The sequence below is a fragment of the Orcinus orca genome, chromosome 8, assembly GCF_937001465.1.
Source record: "Orcinus orca chromosome 8, mOrcOrc1.1, whole genome shotgun sequence".
Lineage (NCBI taxonomy): Eukaryota > Metazoa > Chordata > Mammalia > Artiodactyla > Delphinidae > Orcinus > Orcinus orca.
In genome coordinates, this window is record NC_064566.1 from 51,340,889 (window position 1) to 51,361,645 (window position 20,757).

General features: G+C 49.3%; 2 protein-coding genes and 1 long non-coding RNA gene across 5 annotated transcripts in view; 2 read left to right on the forward strand and 1 right to left on the reverse strand.

Annotated features, from left to right (window-relative positions):
* LOC125965287 (uncharacterized) overlaps positions 1 to 20,099 on the forward strand; it is a 78,366-nt gene extending 58,267 nt beyond the window's left edge. The window contains exon 2 of the long non-coding RNA XR_007479002.1: positions 17,679 to 20,099. This is a non-coding gene — a long non-coding RNA (uncharacterized LOC125965287). The remainder of the gene's footprint in view (positions 1 to 17,678) is intronic.
* Positions 1,102 to 14,646, forward strand: PLEKHB1 (pleckstrin homology domain containing B1). Of its 3 annotated transcripts, XM_033405676.2 has the most exons (8): positions 1,102 to 1,259; positions 2,471 to 2,546; positions 3,928 to 4,080; positions 4,693 to 4,795; positions 5,911 to 5,950; positions 8,588 to 8,692; positions 12,608 to 12,704; positions 13,310 to 14,646. In XM_033405676.2, exons 2-8 carry the CDS (start codon positions 2,510 to 2,512, stop codon positions 13,444 to 13,446), a joined length of 672 nt encoding a protein of 223 aa, XP_033261567.1. In that variant the 5' UTR covers positions 1,102 to 1,259; positions 2,471 to 2,509; the 3' UTR covers positions 13,447 to 14,646. The 3 variants fall into 3 exon arrangements, with proteins under 3 accessions (XP_033261567.1, XP_049570235.1, XP_012392171.1); XM_049714278.1 differs by lacking the exons at positions 12,608 to 12,704; positions 13,310 to 14,646 and adding an exon at positions 9,165 to 9,312; XM_012536717.3 differs by lacking the exon at positions 8,588 to 8,692 and having other exon boundaries at positions 1,103 to 1,259.
* Positions 14,348 to 20,757, reverse strand: part of RAB6A (RAB6A, member RAS oncogene family) — an 88,274-nt gene continuing 81,864 nt past the window's right edge. The window contains exon 8 of the transcript XR_007479000.1: positions 14,348 to 16,122. The gene's annotated coding sequence lies outside the window, so the exon portion shown is untranslated. The remainder of the gene's footprint in view (positions 16,123 to 20,757) is intronic.

Genomic DNA, 20,757 nt, shown 5'->3' on the forward strand with positions numbered 1-20,757 from the left:
TTATCTCCAAGGCGCTTAGGGAAATGGCCCCCTGCAGGAGCCTTCTGAGACATGCTGCTCTGGCCGCCCTGGAACCATGAGCCCTGCAACTCCGGTAAGAAAGAGATCTCTGGGACAGGAGAAAGGGCCCAGGGCAGGGTGGGTTCCATTCTCAAGGGATCTTTCAGGCCCTGACAAGCTCTATCCTCCGAATGACATCCTGGGTCTGCTCCTAGGTGGGGGTTTGTAGGGCTGAGCTATTCAAGGAAATGATCCTGGAGGAACAGACTGTGGTGGTAGTTAGAGAAACAGTCTTCTTTCTCTAGTTGGGCCCCTTTCAATCCATTTTTGACTGTCCTGGAAATACCTTTCCAACCCATAAATTGAACCACCTAACTCCTCACCTTGAAACCCGCAAGCCCAAGCTCCAGTCACTATGTCATAATGCCCAAGCTCCTGAGCCTGTCATCCAAGACTTTCATATTATATCCTTGCAACCCCTGCAGCTTCATCACCTGCTGATCCCCATGCCCTCCCCACCCCCACCCCTGCACTCTACTTTCCAAACACGCTGAAATACTGGACACTCATACTCATCCTTCAAGACCTCTTTCAGCCTCCTCTGGGAAGCCTTCCTGAACCTCTTGGTCAAAGTCAGAGTCTTCTTTCCCATTGTCAAACCATACCCTGTGCTTTAATTGTGTGTTTATGTTGTCTCCCCAGACGGGAAGCTGGGAAAAGAAGAGGAAGGGCCTTGTCGGATGCTTTTTTATGCCCTCCACTAACGCCCGGTGCCAGGCACAAACTAAGTATCAAGAAAACATGGCAAAGCTAGGAGCCTGGTTTCTCCTCGTAATTTACATTTTTCTAGAAAATTAGAGGTCAAGATTCTTGGGAAAAAAGTATTTCATGATAAATGAATGAACAAAATAATGACTTAATAGCAAAATAAAATCGCAGGTGCGGCCTCTCACCTGTGCTCCGGTTGGGCACAGGGCTACCACCCACGAGAGGCTGTATATTGATTACCCATATCTAGGCCTGCAGACTACAAGTCCCAGAAGGCCTCCTGTCGCACATCTCTACACGCCCCGCCCCCTCCCCGGTGGCGGGGCGGGACCGGAGGGCGGGGCCCCGAGGCAGCTAGACCCCGGGCGCAGCCTGGGGAGTGAACAGCCCCGGGCGCTCTGGGGCGCACAAAGCGCAGGCGCAGCGGGTTGGGAGGCCGCAGCACCAAGTAGCGGCCGTTTTGGCAGCAGCGTCGCAACAGGTGTAGACAGGTGGGTGCATCAAGGGGGGTTGGAGAGGGAGTTTGCACCTGGCCGTCTTATCTGACCTGTGTCTGAGCCTGAAGATGGGAGGGAGCAGCAAGAGAAGCAGGGACAAGCCCGGGCCTTCCAACCCAGGTGTTCCAGCCAGCCCTTGCTGCGCAGCAACAGGTGTGAGCTAGTGGGGGGAGGGGCGAAGGCACCAGCTCAAAAGTAAGCCGCGCTCAAGAACAGAGGGCACCTGGATTCCAATCCAAGCTCCGTCACACACATGGACAAGTCACATGCTATAGCTTAGTTTGTCCATCTGTAAAATAGGAGGAAAGATCCTACCCATCTAGTAAAGTACTCAATAGAGTTGCAGTGGGGCCCAAACTTTGCTGTACACTGAATCACCTGGGTATCTTGGAAGACTATCAGTGCTTACCTCCTGCCCCCAGATATTCTGATTTAATTATTACTGGGTATGACCTGTGTATCGGGAGTTTTAAAAGCTCCTACCAGAATAATGGTTAGAAGCCAGGACTGCTGGGTGTGAATCCTGGCTCCACTGCTTAATAACCAAGCAAATCTGTGCAAGTGCCTGGACCTCTCCAGGCCCCAGTTTCCTGGGAATAACAAGGATTATTGTGGGGCTTCAACGAGATACTAGATGAAAGCACTTGAGAAGTATACCTGGCACATAGTGCTCGATCATAGTTGCTGTTGAACTATTATTTTATGCACTTTGTAAATGGCTCTGGTGGGGTTCAAATGTGAGGGAGGCTTCTCTTATCATGAAAGTCCCTCATTCATTGCCATGATTCTAATATTCTCTGCTGCCAGCGTTTCAAAATTCCAGGGTTTCTAACATTTTAAGAGTTCGTCACTTCAGTCTCTACCTGCCCGATGGACATGCTTTTACAGATCTGGAAGTGGAGGCCAGGGAGAAGGGACTTGGTCAAGGTTATGGGGCTGAGATTGGAATCCAGGCTTCTGACCCCCAGCCCCACCCCAGCGCAGTGGGTGGCTGCCCTGCTGACCCTACGAGCACAGTGCTCCGATTATGTGCCTGGAGCAGAGAATGGGAAGGAGACAGACAGGCTTGCCCTCTTTGTTTACTCACACTCCTTTAAACGTTTCCTCGGCGGCTCCCCCAGGGACGACAGGGGTGGGGGCTTTTCTCTGAGGAGCTGCTGTGGAGCACCTGATGAGGCCCGTGCATCCTTTGGCTCCTCTGACAGGTTCCGCCTGACTCTGCCCTGGAAAGTCCTTTTGAGGAAATGGCCCTGGTGAGGGGCGGCTGGCTGTGGAGACAGAGTGAGTGACCCTGGGCCAAGCCCTCATCTGTCCTGCACCTTGTCCAGGGGTAGGGATGAGGAAAGTGGCCTGTTGGACCTGCACAGTGAACCCTTCTCCCAAGAAATCATGCCCTTTTTATCCTCCCCTCCTTTGTCCATACTCTTGTCTCTGCCCGGAATGTCCTTCACATTCCTGACTGCTTGGTAAACTACTTATTCTTCAAAACCCAGCTCAGATGTCCCCTTCGGTGAGAAGCCTTCTCTGCCTTTTCTCTCCTCACCACCCCAGCCCCTGCTGTAGCACCAAGCTGGGTTCGTGGCCCCCTTCTTCGTTCCCAGTGCCTCATACATACCCCTGTTATAGCCCTGATAAATATATAACCATCTTTACCTGTGGGCCTCACCACTCCCCCACCTCATACTGGCTCCAGACTGTGAGCACCTCAACTGCAGGGACTGGGTTTAGTTCTCTGTGTGTCCACAGCACGCATACCCAGGGCTGGCCACAGAACAAGGTGCAGAACAAAATGAAAAATGCCTCTGTGCTTTGGAATTTGTAAAGCTCTAGGAAGATCTCTTATGTCTTTACCCTTTTCTGTAAAGTTTTCCAGCCACAAAATGTCTAAAGCTAGGGCTCAGAACCACCTCTGACCAGAGTCATGATCTGAATCAGAGCTGTCCCGGGCTAGGAGCTCCCCACACCCTATGACCCGTACTCACTTCATTCAGTTCAGCAAACACTGAGTCCAGGTCCTGCTGGGTGCCGGGACAGGTGAGGTGAGCTATGGCCAATCCCTCTGCTCCCCATTTGGTGGAAGAGGCAGACACTACACAAATGACTGTCACCTGGGGCTTGGCCTTTTTTTTTTCAAGTATGCTCACAATTATAAGCAATAATTGTACACCCCTCAGCAGAATGGATGCAATGGAAACTAAGGGTTTCCTTAAGGCAAGCACTTGATGACTAGTTGTTTTGTTAATTCTTGCATAAATCATATTCTGCATTCATACAAAAACAACTTAACGCTTTTTCTCTGACAAACTGTAAACATAGAAACAAATGTTCAATTGGACATGAATTTAAATTTGTGGAGGTGCTCCATGTCTGTGACACTTAAAAAAAAAAAAAAAGATTTCCAGCTTCCCCCAAGGAAAGAATCTGATCATTCATTTACTATTCAGCACATTTATGGAGCCCTGACTATGTGTTAGGCCCAGTGGGAGGCAATGGGTGAGCAAGACAGAGGCCCTGCCATCATTTCAGGGAGTAGACGGGCAAGGACGGGGTGGTTATAACACTGGGGGCCGGGGGTAAGGGGACTCTGGGAACCCACCCAGGGCTCCTGCCCCCCAGCAGGCTCTGTGATCAGCCTGCCTGGTGGGTCTGGAATATCGCACAGGCTCCATCCTCCGCCGCTGGAAGCGGAATTGGTTTGCCCTGTGGCTGGATGGAACCCTGGGCTACTACCAAGATGAGACTGCGCAGGATGAGGAGGACCGCGTGCTCATCCGCTTCAACGTCCGAGACATAAAGATAGGCCAAGAGTGCCACGGTAAGCAGAGCCCCTTTCTCTCTGGCACTGTGACTATGGCCACGGCCCCCACACTGTGTCTGCCTGAGAACACCTGCTCTTCTCAGGTGGAAGGCTCTTTGCGGCTTTCAGAGGCCTTCCATAGGCATTGCTTCTGGGCCTCTGTCACCTCCAATTCATGTGGGTGTGAATTAAGAAATCAGTTCTTTATTGAGTTCCTACTCTGTGCTGGACCTGGGCCCTATGCTGGGTTCACAGAGGTGAGTCAGACACAGTTCTTGCCCTCTCCCGTGCTAGGAATGGAAAAAGATGAAATGAAATAAGGAGGCTCAGAGAAATTAAGTGACTGGCCCAAAGTCACACAGCAAATCTCCTTGATCAAGGCTCAGGCCATAATTATACAGGGAAACTGGGAGATAGATATACCTAACTAGAGAAGCAGGCAATGTGGAAAGGTGGAAGGGTCTGAAGAGTTGAGCAGAATCCCAAGGAAAGTGTGTGGGATCAGATGATGTTGGCAGTGGACAATAAAAAGGACTCAGAGAAGTCAATTCCTATTCTTGTTTCTGGTTTACTGGGGAAACCTGGGGCCTGTGCCCTGTGGAAACCCCATATATGTGTGTCTGCCTTTAGATGTGCAGCCCCCAGAGGGCAGAAGCCGAGATGGCCTGCTGATCGTGAACCTACGAGAGGGTGGCCGCCTGTACCTGTGTGCAGAGACCCAGGATGATGCCATGTGAGTGGTTCCCAGGAGAAGATGGGGTGGGATCTTGAGGAATATGACCAGACGCCTCCTCCTCATTGGGCCTCTAGTTCCCTAAAGGTAGGAAAAGGGGACAAAGGGGACTACTACAAAGCATGGTAGTCTCAGTGGAGTCTGGGCAGAGTGGATTTGAAAGGCTCATGGTGATCGGTATGGTATCCAGGAAACTGATATGGTTAGGGATGAATTCAGGACTGTTGGGGGAGGGGTGTGCATACCTACCTCAGGTGTGTTGTCCCTGGTCACTCAGAGTTGGGCATCTAGCAGCCTCTGAGGTGAGCCCTCGCTTGGGGGTGATACAAAGGAACAGACAACCCCATGGCATCCTCAGAGGCCCTCCTTCTCACTCCCTTCCTAGAAGATGGCCTGGGGCAGGGGGTACTCTGATCTGAGGGATAGACCCTAACCTGCCTAACAGAGGCAGCCCGCGGGGGGGGCCCCCCATGTGAGATGCAGATCCACACTGAGAGACGGAGCGTGTCTTCCTCACTCACATTCTTGCCCTTCCCACTCTCTGGCGGAGGGTCAGTTGGCCTTTGTGCTACAGGAGAGTGAAAGAGATGGGATGTGTGGGAGTAGGGGAGGCTGAGCTCGGGGTAGACAAAGCACAGAGCCGCCTTGTCCGCCCCAGCCAGGTGCCATGGCAACCAACAAAGGCTCAATTGTCCGGTGTCCACTGGGTGTTCCCGGGGCTCTGGGGTCAGAGCATTGGGGAACTGAGTTTGTAGGTTTGGGATGTGGAGGTGGGTTGCAGCCAGAGAACCAGCCTAGGCATGTCAGAATCTGAACTCCTAAGGGACCACCCAAGCCCAGCTGTCTTTTGTCCAGATGGGGAAACCGGAATTTCTAGAGGGAAAGAGACGATGGACTAAGAATGCATTAGGAGGCTGCAGCTCAACTGAGGGCTTGTCTATGTGACTGGAGCAGCAGAGGGGGTCACCTTTGTCTACCCAAGGGAGTCAAGAGGATCTCCCCCTTCACAAGAGACTAGGGCTAGAGGCTGGGTTGGGGAGGAAAGTCTAAAATGTGGGGCCCAATCTCCTTTCTCCTGAACTCCCTCCTCATGGTCTGGTGGGTTTGCATTGCAGAGCATGGAAGACGGCACTGCTGGAGGCGAACTCCACCCCGGTGAGCCCCCTTCCCTCCCTGTCTCCTCCCCACCCCTACCTGCCATGGAATCATGGGTGACTCAGATTCGGTCTCTGCCAGCCAGCAGTTCTCAATTTCCATATATGTGAGTGACTGAGTCCCGAGTGGAAAAGGACAGAAGACATCCAACTGGTGCTTGGAAGAGGGAGAGAGAGGCCTCCAAGAAGGCTTGTTGAAGGGGGTGGCATGTGAGCAGGGGGAAAGGAACTATCTTTTATCCAGCAAGTATTATGTGTCAGGTGTGATATAGTTACAGTACCAGCTACTCCCCTCAACCGTCCTGTGAGGTTGGGATTATTGTTCTCTCTCTGCAGATGATAAGATTGAGTTTTATTCATCCACACAACAAATATTTACTGAGTTCCTACTATGTGCCAGGCACTGTGCCAAGGACCAGGGATCAGAGGGTAGCTAAGGAGATGTGGGCCCTGCCTTCCTGGACTCAGCCTAATGGGGAGCTAGACGTGAAGTCACAAATTACAGAGTTAGTGATTCCATTGCAGTGCATTCAATGTGCATCCACCTTGATGGCCTGATCCAGGTGGGAGTCCAGACAAGGCTTAAGATGAGACCTGAAGGATAACAGAAATCAACTGGGTGAAAGGGCTGGCGTGGGGTGAAGGGAAGAACTTTCCAGGCAGAGGGAACTGCAGGTGCAAAGGCCCTGAGAGGGGTTATGATGCTGGCAAGTTGAAGAAGGCTGGGGTGGCTGGATCTCAGGGAGAGAGCGAGCCGTGGGGGAAGGAGGGTTAGCAAAGCCAGGCATTAAAAGCTCTGTTAAGGATAGTGGTTTCAGCTAAGAATACTGGGAAGTCACTGAAAGTTTTTAAGCAGAGGAACGGCATGAGCAGATCAGACCAGACTTGTAGTTTTAAAAAGATAGTCTGGCTGGTAGGTAGGGAATGGATTGTAGAGGGTAAGAGTGGATGCCCGGAGACCTGTTAGAAGGCTGGAGTCACAGTGTGCAGGTGACCACCTGTGGGTCTGGACTAAGGCCTTGCTGGCAGAGACAAGCTGATGAGGATAAGACACACTTAAGAGGTAGAAGCAACAGAATTTAGTGATTGATGGAGGTATGGTTTTGAGGAGCTGCCCAAAGGCGTGGTTTTGAGGAGCTCGGGTGGCCAAGCTTGGCCTCAACCCCCATCTGCCTGACCCCAGATTCTGTGCTTGCTCCTTCTACCTGTAGCACGGTGGAGCTCCTTCTCATCTAGGAAAAAAAAGTCCGCTGGGAAGTAGCAGGGAAGACTGGGATGCATTTAGAAACTCCCTCAGGCGTTCACCTGCTGAGGGCCAGGCGTTGTGCTTGACCACCCGGCATTGGTTGTATCATTTAATCTTCAATAAGAAGGGGTAGGGGTTGGTATTTTTAGTCCCATTTTATAGCTGGGGAGCTGAGGTTCAGAGGGGAATTGACTCGTCCGAAGTCTCGTCGTCTTAAGTCAGTGGAAGAGCCTGCACTGGAACCTAGGTCAGTGAGACTCTGAGGGAAGGGCACTAACTGCAGTAGGAGCTACATGAGCAGAGGTGGGGAAGTGGTACGTGCAAGTGTGTATATGCACACATGTGTGTCTAAAGCCCAGGAGTCTGGCCTGGCTGGAGGGTAAGGTGTGGAGGGAAAGAAATAGGAGACATGACCTCTGAGGAGCCATGTCACAAACGGCCTTGAAGTCCAGGGGAAGGAACTGAACTTTATCCTGAGGGTTGTGGGGAGCAATAAAGGGCATTAAGCAGGGGGGCTGTGGTCAGGCTTTGGAGCAGACTCGGGCTTCTGGGTGAAGGCTGGGGCAGTGGTCATCAGGGTGGAGGGACCTGGCTCTGAGCTCCAAACCCACTTACGCAGGGCAGACCAGTCCCACCCAAGAGGGGCAGGAGGAAGGAGGTGAGGGCTGACCGTTCTGTACTCTGTGACTCTATGAAGCTGCCTTGTGTCTTCTCTGCCTATCCACCTTCCTGCTGCTCTGCTTCCTAAATCTCTCTACTCTGACCCTCCACTCCACCTCCCCCCGCTCTACACACACATATGCACACACGCACACACGTGCACACACACGCGCGCATCCCTCTGGTCCCTAGGCTTGCTCGAACTGGGTGTGTTTGTACCTCTGTGTCTTTGTACTAGTGTCTGCCCATCTCTTAGTGTTCATGCCTGTGTCTGTCTGTCCTGTAGTGACCTGTGCTTTGTCCCTCCACATCCTGCAGGTTTATACCCCACTCTGGGTGGAGGCTCCAGGAGGAGCCCCTGACACAGGGCCGGGGGCACAGTCAGGGGCAAGGCTGTGGGGCCAGTGCTGGGTGCAGGTGGGTGGGCAGGCAGATCAGAGCTGTACTGTCCTCCCTGGAGACTGGGGGCCTCAGCAGCCTGAAACAGGCGAAGGTGGGCTATTCTGGAGAGACACTACTGATCCGTCTTCTCTGTGTAACTTCAGCAAAATCACCACCCCTTCTGAGCTTCCCACCATTACCATGGGCTGGGGAAGAAGAGGATACCCCCTTCCCTTGCCCAGCTGGCAGAGGGCTCTGCTAGGGCCTGTGAAGAGCTCTGAGTCTCTCCAGATGTAGAGGGCCTCTGACACCCACCTCCCTCCCCTTCTTGGGTTTCTGTGGCTTAAGCAGGCCCCAGCTGGAGCCACCGTCCCTCCCAGGAGCCGCCGGGTTTGCCCCAAGGTCAGGTGTGTGACCTGCTCGTGGAGCCCCTGTAATGTTGAGAGGCGGATCTGGGTAAGTGCTGGCTCAGCCCTCCCGGCCTCCATTCTGGCACCAGGATGTGCCTCCAGCAGTGGGCCCAGTCACATCCCTTCCCTGCTCACAAACATTCCATGGCTCCCCATCATTCATAGGACACCAACCACAGCTCTGCTTTCAAGGCCTTCGGAATCTGGCCTGGGCCAGACTTGCCCACCTCATCCCCCTCATCCCCTGCGCTCCAACTGCTCTGCTCAACCCCCTGCTCCCAGCTATGCCCAACCTTTTCTGTCTCTCCAGCCTTTGCATGTGCTGCTCTATCTGCTGCAAAGACCCTTAATTTCCTGACAAAATGATGCTTAACCTCAAAGGCTGCCACCTCCTCAGGGAGGACTTCCCAGACCTCCACACATTGTTGCTCCCTCCCACAACCCACTGCGTTAGTGCTTAGTCCTGTCTTCATTCTGCCTGATTTCTAGTTCCTATATTTTTGTCTCTATTCTCCCAGGAGACCTGGAACTTCCTTCAAGGCAAGGATCAGGTTAGGTCAGCTCTGCCCCTGTGGAACCTGGCACAGTGCTGGGTATACAGCTGGTGCACAATGAGTGCTCAGTGATGGGAACAGTCTTTTTTTTTTTTTTTTTTTTGCGGTACGCGGGCCTCTCACTGTTGTGGCGTCTCCCATTGCGGAGCACAGGCTCCGGACGCGCAGGCTTAGCGGCCATGGCTCACGGGCCCAGCCGCTCCCCGGCATGTGGGATCTTCCCGGACTGGGGCACGAACCCGTGTCCCCTGCATTGGCAGGCGGACTCTCAACCACTGTGCCACCAGGGAAGCCCGGGGACAGTCTATTTTGACCCTCCTATTCCTGGTGCATGAGGGTGGGGTACAAGTAGGCCTCAAGCAGTAGTCACTGAATGGGCAAATGAGTGAATGAATAAAGAGAGGAAGGAAGGAGTAAAAAAACCTCTTGTTATGGCCTCACTACTGCGCATTATAATTTAGTCCGTGTCTGTCTCCCTGCCACACACCCCTCTCCCCAGTGTTTCTGGAAAGCAGGATTTGGGGATGAATCCCCTCTCTGTCTCCAGCACTCAGCCTGACCTGGGGTGGGCACAGTAGGGGGCTTGGGTTAGAGTACCTGTGGTCAGCTAGCACAGTGGTGCTCAATGTGGCTGTGCATTAGAATCGCTTATGGACTTAAGAACAATTCAGATGTTCAGATCCTACTTCTGGATGCTCTAATTTTGTAGTTCTGGGTGGGGCCTTGGAAATCTATGGTTTAAAAAATTTCTCCTGACGATTCTGATGTGCAGAACCACTGAGCCCAGAAGTGCTAGGACCACCTAGATGCATAGACATGGTTCTGCTGGATTCTCACTGTGCCCTGGGAGTGGGCAGTGTAGGAAAGACTGTCCTCATTTACAGATGAGAAAACTAAAGCTCTGAGAGGTTACATAACATGACCGGGGTCACTTAATTCATCAGTGGCAGGGCTGGGATTCCCAGCCCAGCATTGAGGCATCCCCCATACCCAAACTAGGATAAAAGTTTGTTTAAAGTGGGGATGCCTAAAAATTGAATTTAAAAGCTATAAACTTGAGCTTTTCTGAGGTGAGGGGTCCATTTGCATGTGACCTCCTGATTGACCCTGTCCCCACCTACAAAAGGGGCTGGGCCTGGAGAGGGAGAGGATCTGGATCAAACCCTTAGATTCTGTGAGGTCTCTGGGGAATCCCCTGCCCCGTTGCCAGGTGACCCACATGAGCTTGCCTCTGGGCTTCTTAGGCCTGGAGGGTAGAAACAGGTGCCCCACAGAGACATGAGATGGTGCTCTCTACTTTCTCCAGGGCCTGGACAGGCCCACCGGCTTACAGTGCAGGGCAGATGTAGGCTCTGGACCTCAACTTCCCTACCAGTAAAACTGGGGCTCTGAGTGCTTAGATCTCTCTAGCCCCTCCAGGCTTAGAGCTCAGATCTTGGTCACCCCTACCAGAAAGCCCTATTGGATCACCCTTGGGGAAGGAGCACAGTAAGGGAAGTCACTTGAGACTGAGCATTGTTTGTCTGAGCCTCTTGCATTGCTCTGGGTCTGGTCATTGTACCTAACTTGAAACTGGACTTAGAGTTGGGTGACCTTAGTTCCAGTCTGACCCTGTATTTGACTCACTTGAGATAAATTCAATACATTAGGCACCTACCATGTTCCAGTCAGGCCTGATTAGACCCAGTCCCTGCCCTTGTTGGGGGCAGGAGGTGTTTTCTTCAAGTCTGATGGAGGAGACACCTCACAGGGATACAACAATGACACCATAGAGTGTGGTTGGTGCTATGATGATGGAAGTCTAAGGGCCGTGGGTGCCCAGATGGGACCCTAACAGAACCTGAGGTTCAGGGAGAGTGATATGTGAGTTGAGTCTAAAAGACAGGTTAGGTAGTTGAATTTAAAAAGATGAGAAAGGAATCCCTTTCAAAGGGAAATGGCATGGATACTTGAAATCACAGGTGTGGTTGGAGGACTCCCCTTTACAGCCAGACTTCTTAAAAGAGATGTCATGACATGCTGATTCCATCCCTCCTCTCTCAACCATTCTTCAGTCCTCCATAGTCTGGCTTCTTCCTCCAACCACTCCTCTGAAAAGTGTTTTCAAGGTCGCCCACAATTTCCAATAAACCAATGGCTTATTCTCTTGGCACTGGGCAAGAGGATGGACAGAAGAGCATATTCAGAAGATAAAATCATGAGATCTGGTGGCTAATATGATGTGGAAGATGTGTGTGAAGACAGCGGTGCCAACCTGATGTCTTGGTTTGAGTGCATGGTGGTGGTGTTTAGAGGAAAGCATTCACAGAAGAGCAGGTTTGGGGGGATCGAAGGATGATGAAATTACCTTGAGATGGTTTAAGTTTGGACACCTGGACTTTTAAGGGACCACCTGGACCATTTAGGTGTTAAGCTCAGTTAGAGATATAAGGTGCAAGGGGGCTAAGAAGTCTGTTCCAAGTCTGTTCCCCATGGATAAAATGAGGGTCTTGGATTAAGAGCTTCCATTTAATTCAGCATATATTTATTAGTCCTTGCTATTCCCTAGGCCCTGCTGGCAACACAAATCAATCAAAGCCCTTGCCGATAGGCAGCTCACATTCAGGGTGCAGGCAGGAAAGGCCAGGAGGAAGGCTAGGAACAAGAGGCACAAGCATAGTCCACAGAGAACTCAGGAAGAAAGGATTCTTTCTGAGGCCAGAAGGGCTTCCTGGAGTGGGTGACTTTTGAATTAGGCTTTGAGGGGTTGGTAAAAATCTAATGGCGGAGGGGAGAGGGCGGACAGTCTATTCCTCCCTCCCAGAGAGAACACTGACCATTCTTCTCTGAGCCTCCATCCTCAGCTGTGTGGTAGAGTGAATAATGCCTGCTGTAAGGATGAGAGGAAATAACACATGTCAGCATCTCCCTTAGGACCTGGAACATGGTGGATGCTTAATAATACTTTAGTTACTTCCCACCTCTACCTTTCCTTTCCCTTCCTTCCTCCACAACCCCCTTTTATTTCCTGGCCAAAGCCCAGGCCCCCCTCTCCATAACCAGGAGAGTAGAGAAGTCCATTGGGTTTCTCCAAGTGTCATCACTGGAGAGCTGCTAGCAAATATTAGACTATCTATCAAAGGAAGTAGGGAGCCATGGAGAATTTTTGATCAGGGGAATGCTAGGTAGGAAGCCAGGGCAGTAAAATGGCATCGCTGGGAGCTGGATGGAGGGGCTGAAGTATTAGAGGACAAGGGCCTTGTGGGGAGGTAGGGTCTTTCTTCAGGAGCTTGCTGGTATCTGGGGACCCATTTGTAAACTTGGTGTGGTGGCTCTGTGGGCCCAGAAGGGCCTGAACCAGGTGTGGGGGGGGAGGGGACAAAAGCCGGGCCCAGCTCTCCGGCAGCTGACCAGGCAGGGCTCCCCAGGTGCGCATCTACAGCCCATACCAGAACTACTATGGGGTGGTGCCCCCCAACGGTCACGAGGCCACATATGTCCGCAGCTACTATGGACCGACCTATGGTAAGTCTCCGGGCCCCCCCCCCCCCCCCCGCCTCAATTCCCGCCCCTGGTCTATCAGTAGGGGCCAGGCCCCACCCTTTTAGTGACCATGGATTTTCCCAGGTGGGACCCTCCGCAAGGCCCCCTCCCCATCCCATGACTCAGAACGGTTCTTGAACCAGAGCCCCTCCCCACTCCAGAGCTGACCTCTTCTCTAGGCCGGCCCCTATTCGCTGGCTGCTCAGCAATACCCATTCTTGAGCTGGTAGCGACCCCTGGTGGCTAATTCGGGAAAGGCTACCTCCTCTCACTCCAGGGTCTGGCGGTTAGGAAGGCCCATCCATCATCAGGTGCAGTCTGGAGTTTCTTAGAGACCCCGGGGTTTCCTCGCCAGTCCATCCTAGCCCCACGGTCCCAGAACGTCCGTAGCAGATCCAGGGCATAGAAGCCGTGGGAACAGAGCGCGCGTCCTTCCCGCATCAAGCCCTCAGTTTCTCCGACTGGGGAGCAGGAGAGTGGGCTCAGCGCCTTATCTTGGTTTGGGCTGGAGTCTAGCAGAAGGAGGCGGATGATCTGTTTGCTCCCTCCTCTTAAGTCCCTGGTCCTCACGGGCTCTCTCTCCGCAGGCCCCGGCGTGACGCACGTAGTGGTCCGGGAGGATCCTTGCTACAGCGCGGGCGCCCCCCTGGCCATGAGCATGCTTGCGGGAGCCGCCACAGGTGCAGCACTCGGCTCGCTCATGTGGTCGCCCTGCTGGTTCTGAGCCCTGGACCCTGCGCGTAGACCAGAAAGACCCCTTTCCTGCTTGGTCCCACCCTCCACCATCCAAACCCTGTCCCACTTGGCCCCTTAGTTTCCATTAGCCCCTTCTGGGCTCGGATCGTTCCTCCCACTCCCCACCCTCACCCTGCACATCAGAAGAAGCTATCATCCCAGGCACAAACATAGCTCAAATTTCTTTTATCTACTGCTAGACATCCCAGAAATCCGTTATAGACACATATGTTTCCCCCAAACACGCCAGGACACAGAAAATGCAACTCATGGGTCTTCAAGTTGCCCAGGCACTGGAGACACAGGAATCAGGTTCTTTCCCCTGGCAACTCCAAGCTTGGTGCGGCAGACTGGAGTAAACAAACACTTTACAAGGTGGAGTTATCAGTCTTTTGACAGTATGACGGCAAAAAGTGAGGAAGGTAGGCTAGGAGTAAAGTTGTTGGCAAGAGTGCAGAGCCGTGAACATAACGGCACATCCAAAGAATTGAATGGGAGTTCATTTGGGCTGGGGTGTGGGCAGGGGTCAGATCATGATGGCCCTTCAGGCTAAGGAGGTTGCTGGCTAAGGGGGAGGTGTGAGCTTTTTGGAGGGAAGTTTCATGATTGCACCATAATGAATATATTGCCTGTTTTAATTCCCAAACCCAAAACACTCCCTGAGTTTAGCCTCATCCTTCCCAGCTACCAAATTTCTGGATCCTTTGTTCCTTCAGTGTTCAGAAAGCACCTGTTTTCCATGTCAAGGTGCCTGGGGCAGCAATTGAGCTGAACCTGGGGTCCTCTTCCTGGGGGGCAGGTGAGCTCTCTTTGTGACTCGCCCTAGGCTGGTGCCTCCATCAAGAAATGCATTTCTGTTCCCCAAAAGCTTGGCCCCCTATCCATAGCTGTAGCTATCAGCATCTCAGGCTTTGTCTCTTCCTTCACTCTTGGGGAGATGGCAGTGTTCACCTCTGGGACCTGGTCCACCTTTGTCTCAGTCCTGAAGGCCCCACATGTGCCTCCCTGCAGGTGGCCCAGCAGTCTCCCCATTTGGTCCCCTTCTAGTCTCCTCTCCCATCCTGTCCCAATCACTAGTAGAAATGCTAACATCCCTGCCCAGTAGCCAGAGTAGCCTGCTAAAGTTCCCTTGTAGATAGGGGCTCCAGTTGCCCTATTGCAGAGACTAATAAAGGTGTGGTTGGCTCTAGCCCTGACTCTGGCTTTGTTTGTTCCCCCAGGGGGGCCCTGTTTCCCTGGAACACCTCTATGACTCAGCACCTACTAGCGCCTTCTCTGGTATAGTGAGAAAAGTGTGGATTCTGAGGTCAGGTAGAATTGGTGGCAGCATGTTAGCTGAGCAATTTAGGGCAAGTCACTTAACATTTCTGTATCTTGCTTTCCCCACCCATAAGCTGGCAGGTTGAAGTTGGCTGTTCCTGAGGGCTTGAGAGGAGAGGCTGCATCAGAATCTCTGTCATCTGAGCTGATGGATGATCCAGGTTATGCCCTGCCTGCTTTCTGAGAGCCCTGTGGTGTTGGGTGAGGTCTTTTCCAGTAGGTTCCCATCCTTCTAGAGTTGAATCAATGAGTTAGACTCATAGAGACAAAGGTGGCCAGGGAAGGAAACAACCATCTTACTTCAGGCCTTTTGAGGCTGCAAGTAACAGGAACCCCCATGCTCAAACTGATTTAATCCCAAGAAGGGAAAATATTGGGCCACATACCTGAGAAGTCCAGAAACTGCTTGGTCCAGGGACTCAAATATTATCACTTAGACTTTGCTTTGTTTCCATCTTTACAGCCACTGGGCTGGCTCAGAGGTTGCAGTGATATTCAGCAGCTCTAGACTAATGCCCTCCTTGGTTCAAGTCTAGCCAAGAGAGCCTCTCTTCCTCCAACAGTATGAATAAAAGTCCTGGCATGAACTTTTATTCAAACTGTTGCACATTAGCCTGAATTGGGTCTTGTGGCCATCTCTGAATCTACTGTGATCTGGAAAAGATGGTCTAAAATAACAGAGCTTAGAGCAGGGTTGGGGTAGTGTCCCAAAAGAAATTAAGGGCACTGTTCCCAGAAGTAGGATGACTAGGTGAGAGCTGGGTGGCAAAAATATCAGGTATCCACCTCAGCCACATTCCCAGACACCAACTTAGAGGGATACATAAACAAAAAGCAATGATTCAGTGAAGTTCGATAGGAACATGGTGCAGTGGGAGCTCTGAGGAAGAGGTATCCAACTGTGCCAAGGGGGCTGAGGAAAGCTTTGGGACAGGAAGTGAAAATTTAGGGTGAGCCTTGAAGGATGAGTAGGAGTTTGTCAAACAGAGAAAGGAGAAAGAACAGATGGAAGAAATGGCATGAACAAAGGCCTAAAAACATTTTGGTCTTGAGAGCACTGTGAAGTTCAGGAAACAGTCTCATGTCACAGCAAGTTGCATGGTGAGGAGTGGTAGTGGATGGACCAGTTTATAGAGAACCTCCCACAGCTGGGTTAAGGGCTCTTTTCTCTGGGCATCTATGGTCTTAGGGCTACATTTATCATGGTCCTGATGATACCATGGTTATTTCCACTCACCCCACCAAACAGGGCAAGAAAGATGCAAATCGATGCTCCAGGTGCAGTTTGCTTCAAAATCTCTCCACTGATGGTTGCAGCATGAATTTTTTATCTTCCAGCTGTTCACTAGACAATTATTAAATTATTCACACACATATTAAGACAAACATTAATTCTCACAGACAACACAGTTTAATCTGGAGGTGGCCTATGGACCACATCTGGCCCACATATTGTTTTGTCTGGTCAGCACAGTGGTTTTTAAAAGTTTTTAATTAAAATGTGATATCACTACACACCCAACTAAATGGCTAAAGATAAAGTAGATAACATTAAGTACTGATGTGAAACAATTAGAAATCTTGTTTAAGGGTAAACTGGTACAACTGCTTTGGAAACTGATCAGTTAACTCACACATATGCATACCTCTTAACCCATCAATTCTACTCCTAGGTACCCTCAACAAAAATGGGTACATATGTTCACCCCAAAAATAATAGGTACAAGAGTGTAATAAAAGCAAAAGCTCAAACTCTAGACTAGGTGGATCCATTGATATATTCCATTCACAAGATGGAATACTATTCAGTGAGAATTAATTATCCATTAAGTATACGCAAAATCATGAGTGAATCAAAAAAATTGCTGAGAGGACAAGGGGAGTGGGGGGAAGTAGGAAAACAGAGTTAAACTATGACAAGTTTCCTTTTCCTTATGTGAAGTGTACAATATTAAGTATATGCTGATAAGTCAAAGATGCACATTAGAATTCCTAGAGCAACCAATGAAAATATAAAGAGGTTAAGCTAAAAAAGCCAGTAAAGGAGGGACTTTCCTAGCAGTCCAGTGTGTAAGACTCCAAGCTCCCAATGCAGGGGGCTTGGGTTCAATCCCTGGTCAGGGAACTAGATCCCGCAGGCATGCTGCAATTAAGAGTTCTCATGCCACAAATAAGAGTCCTCATGCCACAACTAGAGTCCGCATGCCGCAACTAAGAGTCTGCATGCTGCAAGTAAAAAGATCCCACATGCCACAACTAAGACCCAGCACGGCCAAATAAGTAAATATTTCTATAAAAGTAAATAAATAAATAAGCCAATACAGGAATTTAAAAACAGATGAAGCAAAGAAAACAAACACCAAAATGGCAGACCTGTATCCAAACATACTAATTATTACATTAATGGTAAGTAGACAAAAAGCATAAATTAAGAGACAGAGATTGTCAGAATAAACAAACAAGCAAGACCCAACTATATAACTTTATACAAAAGATACACTTTAAAATGTGCAAGTAGGTTGAAAGTAGAAGAACAGAAAAAGATATGCCAGGGAATTCCCTGGCAGTCCAGTGGTTAGGACTCAGCACTTTCACTGCCAGGGCCTGGGTTTGATCCCTGGTCGGGGAATTAAGATCCCGCAAGTTGTGTGGCATGGCCGGGAAAAAAATAAAGAGAGAAAGAAAGAGAGAGGAAAGAAAAGAAAAAAGAAAAAAGAAAATAAAAGAAAAGAAAGGAAGGGAGGGAGGGAGGGAGCGAGCGAGGGAGGGAGGAAGGAAGGAAGGAAGGAAGGAAGGAACGAAAGAAAAGAAAGAAAAAGATATGCCACATAGAGTAAGCATCAGGGACTTCCCTGGCACAGTGGTTAAGAATCCGCCTGCCTGCCAATGCAGGGGACACAGGTTCGAGCCCTGGTCCAGGAAGACCCCACATGCCGCAGAGCAACTAAGCCCATGTGCCACAACTACTGAGCCTGTGCTCTAGAGCTCGCGAGCCACAACTACTGGGCCTGCGTGCTACAACTACTGAAGCCCACGTGCCCAGAGCCCATGCTCCACAACAAGAGAAGCCACAGCAATGAGAAGCCTGTGCTGCAACAAAGAGTAGCCCCCATTCACTGCAACTAGAGTAACAAAGACCCGATGGAGCCAAAAAAAAACTACAATGAGATATTACCTCACACCAGTCAGAATGGCTATCATCAAAAAATCCACAAACAGGTACTTCCCTGTTGGTCCAGTGGTTAAGACTCCGTGCTTCTAATGCAGGTGGCATGGGTTTGAACTAGGATCCCACATGCTGTGAGGCTTAAAAAAATAAAAAAGATCCACAAACAATAAATGCTGGAGAGGGTGTGGAAAGAAGGGAACCCTCCTACACTGTTGGTGGGAATGTAAATTGGTGCAGCCACTATGGAAAACAGTATGGACGTTCCTTAAGAAACTAAAACTAGAGCTACCACATGATCCTGCAATCCCACTCTTGGGCATATACCCAGAGAAAAACATGGTCCCAAAGAATACATGGACCCCAATGTTCATTGCAGTGCTGTTTACAATAGCCAAGACATGGAAGCAACCTAAATGTCCATTGATACAAGAATGGATAAAGAAGATATGGCACATATATACAATGGATGGGCTTCCCTGGTGGCGCAGTGGTTAAGAATCTGCCTGCCAATGCAGGGGACATGGGTTCGAGCCCTGGTCTGGGAAGATCCCACATGCTACAGAGCAACTAAGCCCATGCATCACAACTACTGAGCCTGTGCTCTAGAGCCTGAGCCACAACTGCTGAAGCCTGCGCACCTAGAGCCTGTGCGCTGCAACAAGGGAAGCCACTGCAATGAGAAGCTTGCACACCACAACAAAGAGTAGGCCCCACTCGCAACTTGAGAAAGCCCGCACACAGCAACAAAGATCCAATGCAGCCAAAAATAAATAAATAAAATAAATTTATTAAAAAAAATAAAGAGGGGCATTTTATAAAGATAAAGAGTCAGTATATCAGGAAATGACAGCAGTTCTGTGAGAGAGATTTATACCTATAAATGCATACATTAAAAAAGAAGAAAGATCTCAGTAACCTACCTGGACACCTTAAGGAATTAGAAGAACAAACTAAACACAAAGCTGGTAGAAGGAAGGAAATAACAAAGATTAAAGCAGAGATAAGTGAAATAGAGAAAAGAAAAGAAAATAGAGAAATTCAATGAAACCAAAAGTCAGTTCTTTGAAAAGATCAATAAAATCGACAAACTTCAGCTAAGGGAAAAAAAAAAGACTAAAAAAAAAAGAAGACTAAAATGACTAAAATTGGAAATAAAAGTGAAGACATTACTACCAATTATACAGAAATAAAAAGGATTATAAGAGAATACTATGAACAGTTGTATGCCAACAAATTGGATGACCAAGAGCAAATATTATACTCAATAGTGAAAGAACTAAAAAGCTTTCCCCTAAGATCAGAAATGAGACAGCATGCCCAGTTTTGTCACTTCTACTGGAAGTTTTAGCCAGAGCAATTAGACAAGAAAAAGAAATAAAAGCCATCCAAATTGGAAAGGAAGAAGTAAAATCATCTCTATTCACAGATGACATGATCTTAAATGTAGAAAACCCTATATATTCCATACACACACAAAAATGTTAATAAACAAATTTAGCAAAGTTTCAGGATACAAAAGTCAACACAAAAATCAGTTGCATTTTATACACTAGCACTAAACAATATGAAAAGGAAATTAAGGGGAAAAATTCCACTTACAATAATATACAGAAGAATAAAATATTTAGGAATAAACCTAACCAAGGAGGTGAAACACTTGTATGCTGAGACCTAAACCATTGCTGAGGGGACTTCCCTGGTGATCCAGTGGTTAAGACTCTGTGCTTCCAGTGCAGGGGGTGTGGGTTCAATCCCTAGTTAGGGAACTAAGATCCCACATGCTATGTGGCATGGCCAATCAATCAACCAATCAATCATTGCTGAAAAGAATTAAGATATAAATAAATGCAAAGTTCTATGGTCTGAATGTTTGTATTCCCCAAATTTCATACAGTAAAATCCCACGAGCGACTTCCCTGGTAGCGCAGTGGTTAAGACTCCGTGCTCCCAATGCAGGGGGCCCAGGTTCAATCCCTGGTCAGGGAACTAGATCCCACATGCATGCCACAACTAAGAGTTTGCATGCCACAACTAAGGAGCCCACATGCCGCAACTAAGGAGCCCGCCTACTTCAACTAAGACCCAGTGCAACGAAATAAATAAATAAATATATAAAAGAAATAATCATTTAAAAAATAAACTAAAAAATAAAATCCCATGAGAAACTAACATAACAACTATACTTCAATTAAAAAAGTAAACTATAAAAATTGTTTAATAGTTAAAAAAATAAAGAAATCCTAATCCCCTAAAGGTGATGGTATTAATAGATGGGGCTTTGGGAGGTACTTAAATCATGAGGGCAGAACCCTTATGAATGGTATTAGTGCCTTGATAAAAGACGCTCCAGAGAGATCTCTAGCCCCTTCTGCCATGTGAAGATACTACAAGAAGTCTGTGACCCAAAAGAGGGCCCTCATCCAACAAACTATGCTGGCACCCTGATCTTGTCAGACTTCCAGTCTCCAGAACTGTGATCAATAAATTTCTGCTGTTTATAAGCTACCCAGTCTGTGATATCTTTTTATAGCAGCCTAAACAGACTAAGAAATTAATACCGAGATGTGGGATTGCTGTCATAACAAATACCTAGAAATATGGAAGCAGCTTTGGAATTGGGTATGGGCAGAGGTTGGAAGAATTTGGAGGTACATGCTAGAAAAAGCCTATATTGTCATGAATGACTGTTAAGGGCAATTCTCATGAGGGCTCAGAAGGAGAAGAGGAGAGCTGTAAAGAGGGCCTCAATCTTTTTAGAGAATACTTAAGTGGTTGTGACCAGAATATTGGTAGAAATATGGATGGGAAAGA

Bases quoted from the DNA above. Each gene is read 5' to 3' on its own strand.
- PLEKHB1 (XM_033405676.2), top strand. From the start codon at position 2,510: ATGGCCCTGGTGAGGGGCGGCTGGCTGTGGAGACAGA. The intron at 4,081-4,692 runs GTAAGCAGAGCC...GTCTGCCTTTAG, and splicing joins GATAGGCCAAGAGTGCCACG to ATGTGCAGCCCCCAGAGGGC. The intron at 8,693-12,607 runs GTAAGTGCTGGC...AGGGCTCCCCAG, and splicing joins ATGTTGAGAGGCGGATCTGG to GTGCGCATCTACAGCCCATA.